The 4,691-nt window shown below is 34.9% G+C and overlaps 1 protein-coding gene across 3 annotated transcripts in view; it reads left to right on the plus strand.

Annotated features, from left to right (window-relative positions):
* lhfpl4a (LHFPL tetraspan subfamily member 4a) overlaps positions 1 to 2,921 on the plus strand; it is a 36,060-nt gene extending 33,139 nt beyond the window's left edge. For 2 of the 3 annotated variants that reach the window (XM_016443820.1, XM_016443821.1), the window contains one exon: positions 2,688 to 2,921. In XM_016443820.1, the coding sequence (XP_016299306.1) occupies positions 2,688 to 2,741 (54 nt within the window). In that variant the 3' untranslated portion in view covers positions 2,742 to 2,921. The remainder of the gene's footprint in view (positions 1 to 2,687) is intronic. The other variant, XM_016443822.1, reaches the window with a different exon arrangement.
* Positions 2,922 to 4,691: the final 1,770 nt, after the last annotated feature.

The raw sequence follows: 4,691 nt of genomic DNA on the forward strand, positions 1-4,691 counted from the left end.
GCAACAACAATACTACCGCGAGAATAAAAGTTACGCCTTCTTTCTTTGCTTGAACATTTGGGCGGTGTTATGCAAATCTTCCCACATCATGACGTAGGCGTGTTGGAACGAGCCGTTTTAGGTAGGCGTGGTTGACTCTTAACTTTTATAAAGAATATCTCTTTGGATTTGAGACTTTAGTCTTTGCAACTTTATAGATCTTCTTTATGCACCAAGAGCTTGTAACACTTCAAAGAGAAAGGAAAAATTGAAATCGCATCATATGACCCCTTTAAGGCAGAGATTTGTTTGACTTTTTCTATACTTTAAACAACTCTCTCCATTTAAAGTTAAAACCCTGGACTTACTCATTTAGATGTTCTGCAAGCTAAAATGACACCCTAAGAACTCAAGATCAGTGATTTAATAGAGACAGAACCAGAACATTGGTATTCCTAGAGGATTGGAAAGGGAAAACTCTGTTGCTTTCATACCCTCCTTCACTGAACAGTTTAGTGCTTTCCCAAAACCAGTAAAGATCAACAATGATTGGAGATCAATATCATTACGTATAGGTCAAATATCCCAGCTGCACACACCACATGCTTGTTCACTCCCATCATTACCAAACAAAGTTTTTTAGTTGAATTTGAAAGATTCTATCATATATTTTAATGATGTAAAAACTAACATCTACCGGTATATCAGAAGGATTATTGCATACCGCCAAACTTTTGGCAAGATAGAACATGAAGATTTTATTATATTGTTTTAAACAATATTGTGTGAAGATTGTACTGTGGAAAATAACTGCAATTAGCTGCAGTTTCTTGCTAAACCCTGTTGAAAACAGCATATGCTGGTTAGGTATGTTTTGAAGCATGGCTGCTGGTTTTAGCTGGTTTAAGCTGGTCCTTAGCTGGTCATGTGCTGGTCCTAAGCTGATCCTAAGCAACTAGCTCATGCTCAGGACCGGCTTAGGACCAGCACTTGGCCAGCTTAAACCAGCTAAGGACCAGCTCAAACCAGCAGCCATGCTTCAAAACATACCTAACCAGCATATGCTGTTTTTTTCAACAGGGAAGTGTTTACTGTAAAATTGATTTTCTCCAATATAGATGAGGCTATAGTAAAATAAGAAAACTGATCATGTCATTAAATAAGGTTCTACAGTATTGAAAACTACATTTAATTTTAAAACCAAAATTAATCCTTAAAGGGCTACAGAAATTTAATTTAAGCCACTTGCAATGCATTTGTTACAATGCAAGGTTCATTCTATCATTCTATTATTTTGCATGTTCACTGAGATTCATTAATAGTGCCATGCTCCATCCACCGTTAGAGGTACAAAAAAATTTTGCTCTAAAATATAGTCTACAACAAAATATTTTCTCCTCAGGCTGCTCATTTTCATACAACACATGCATTATATTCCAAGGGTTATGAGGCTCTGTGACAGATTTGTGAGATGGACACCATAAACTGCTATTTACTAAAATCTCTCCCTCTAATCTTCATTTGTCTAAATGGAAGTACAAGTCATAGTTTTTAGTGACCACTAGTGGTCAGTTCAACTAGAACCTGCATTGATGTCTACCTGCACTATAGTAACATTTTTGTTTTGCAAAAACGTATGTAGGGTCAAATATTTCTCATGAGACCAAGGATTCTTAAATAGTCCTTATGTAGCACAGACTGTAATTTTACCAAATTCACAGACATATTATATATACATATATGCATTGTTTACTCAAAACAATTTAGTGTCTCTTTGGTTAAGGTTTGATAGTTGGTTTTCACATGTTCTTCAAAATCCAGACACTAAACAGGGACCAAAGTCGGTCAGGAGGTAGGAGGATGTGTTATTTGTCTGAATTAAACCTTTCCCTTCCTTTGTCAATCTGTGCTGATCCAGGCTATGCTATACTACTCCTGTCATCTGTCCCCTGATTCCTCCTTTGCTTCAATGTGCCCAGACAACTGAACAACTAAAAATGAATATGGCAAAAAACAGAATTGCATATCGATTGCATATCGAGTGTAGTACTGACTGATAGCTGCTTATTACTTTTATGCTGTAGTAATTCCAGAGGTTTGAATTGTTATGTTGGGTTGTGGTCTGTACCAAAGTAATGTTTGTTTAATTATGTATACATGCAAGTAACAAACTTGATTTTTTTTTTCTTATGGAAGGATAAGGCATAATTTCACCCAAAATGTATTTGATGAATCCTTTCATATTTTGTATGTAGGTTCGTCTGATCAAGCCTACATACAAAAAAAATCTAGAAAAAATCTAGAAAAACCGACTTATTATTATGGGATAGTTCACCAAAAATGACAGTCCTGTCATTATTTACTAACCTTCAAATCATTTTAAACCTGTATGACTGACTTTCATCTGTGCAACACAAAAGAAGATATTTTGAAGAATGTTGGTAACCAAACTGCTTTGTGACCATAGGCTTCCATTGTGTGGACAAAAAAAGGTTTGAGATATTTATCAAACCTTTTCTTATGTTCCATGGAAGATAGAAAGTCATACAGTCTTGGAAGGACATCAGGGTAAATGAATGATGACACAATTGTAATTTTTGGTTAACTTTTTTTTTTTTTTTTTAAATCATAGTCAGTTCTGATTAAGTATATGGACTGCTCTTTGTATAATTTTCTCTTTTTTTCTCCCTCTTTATTGTCTATTTTAGATTGAGATCCGTGATACGAAGGACCCTCGATTCGGTGTCCAGCGGTTTCCGTGAGGAGACAGCATCCTCCCTCCTTTATCTTCCCCTCCATCCCTCTCTCCTTGTCCTCAGGCCTGTGTCTCTAAACTCAGTCAGGATGCTGCTAGTTCAGCTCTTTGTAATATAGAAAAAGACTGGAATACACTTCAAGAAGAGAACATATTCAACATACACCTATTTAAAAACCATGAGAATTTAAAATCAATAAAAAGAAGCAAAGATCAGCTTTACATAAACCAACAACTCTGGGAAAGTAACAAGTTACACATATTACTACTGTTATTTAATAATGCTTTGATGACAATTATGATGATAGTCATGATTATGCTTGCAACAGCGATATTATGAGGTTCTTCTATGGCATTGTGAAGCACCTTTATTTTTAAGAGTGTTAGTGTAAAACTAATTTGATATTAAGTGTTGGTCTTAGCTGTCATCTTCATTACCACACAACATCCATTCAGTTACTGTAATCTCATGTGAAACAACATTGTCATCCAACATCCAGTCATTAACATTTCAGTTTAAAAACAAGTGTTGATAGGCCCATGTTACTGAAGGCTTAGTAGTGTTTTATTTATTTTTGTTTTACTTTCTCTTCTGTCTTGCAACACTTTTTTATTGATCTACCATTTAAAATATAAAAAAAAAGAAAAAAAAGAAAAATGTGCCAAAATGAAAGAACAAGACTACTGTGGAAAGATATGACATGGTTGATTTCTGAAGTTCACATTGTCTTTTTTTGTGCTTCACGTGTTTAATACCTCTCTTTTGAAGTTTATTGCTTTTTGCTCTAGTTGTACATGTTTTTCCCCCCTCTGATCTTTCTGGAATGCTGTAATCTCTAAATTAAACAAACATGTATAAAAATATTTCTGCAAGTCATAGGGGAGTGCAACATAACTGACATCGTCACCATCACTGAAACATTGTTGGTGTTGTTGTTTAAAATATTAAAAAACAAAAAACATTGAGTTCCATGTTATGGGTTTATTTTGGGGGAAGGTACAAATTGTACTCAGCTATACAAAAAATTAAATAATAATAAAAAATTGGTGTCAAGCAAAGTAGACAAGCATGATATGCATGCTTTTGGAAACTGGAAATATTCCTGATCAGTGCTTCTGATCAGAAAAAAAAAAAAGAAGAATATCTTTATCTCAAATTCATGGCTGAACAACCTAACATACAACCTCCCAAAAATATTATGTGGGTAAAATGGCCATCTAAAATCCACACAAATAACACAATAACGTCCCATTTAAGAAAAGAAAAATAAATAAATAAATGTTCACACACCTCATTTAATTGTTTTGATTCAGTATGAATTTGAGTGTGTTTGTGTGCTATATTTAGCTGTATCTGAGCAAGACAAATATGCTGGAAGCCTGCTTGCACATTACATAACAATTATGAAAAAAATGTTTTGTCTGTGTCCAGTCTGGCAATTGTCGGCAGAAAGCCACTTCATGTAGCGCTGATTAACAGCACCAGGAGAATGAAGGGCTAGATCAAAAGAGCGAGGATGATGAAAGAAAAAGACTGGGCACTGGCCAACACAGACAGGATGGGCCATGGCCAGAATAGGTGCCAACATATCAGCAGGCATTAAACAGCATCTTTGCTACTGCCAGGTGCAGAAAGCTGTGCTATAGAGAGAAACACCTCCACCCTGGGAGTAATTATTAGTAATTGAAGTTGGCTTCACCGGAAATCCAAAAATGTGACGCTGGGTCACAAATGATACATATTGTGTTCCAGTACACCAAGTATTGCTATATGTTTCCTGTTTTTGCTATTTTTAATTTGTCATACATTAAACAATCTGTCATACATCAATTGGAAATTGTATAATTCACATGAAGCTATTTACAAAAAATATTTTGATACAAATAATTTAAACCAAAATGAAACCGCTTCTTTAACATTTAACAACAAAGGGTTAGTTCACCCAAAAATGAAAAT

The sequence above is a fragment of the Sinocyclocheilus anshuiensis genome, unplaced genomic scaffold (genome assembly GCF_001515605.1).
Source record: "Sinocyclocheilus anshuiensis isolate Anshui unplaced genomic scaffold, SAMN03320099.WGS_v1.1 scaffold1867, whole genome shotgun sequence".
In the NCBI taxonomy this organism is placed as follows: Eukaryota; Metazoa; Chordata; class Actinopteri; order Cypriniformes; family Cyprinidae; genus Sinocyclocheilus; species Sinocyclocheilus anshuiensis.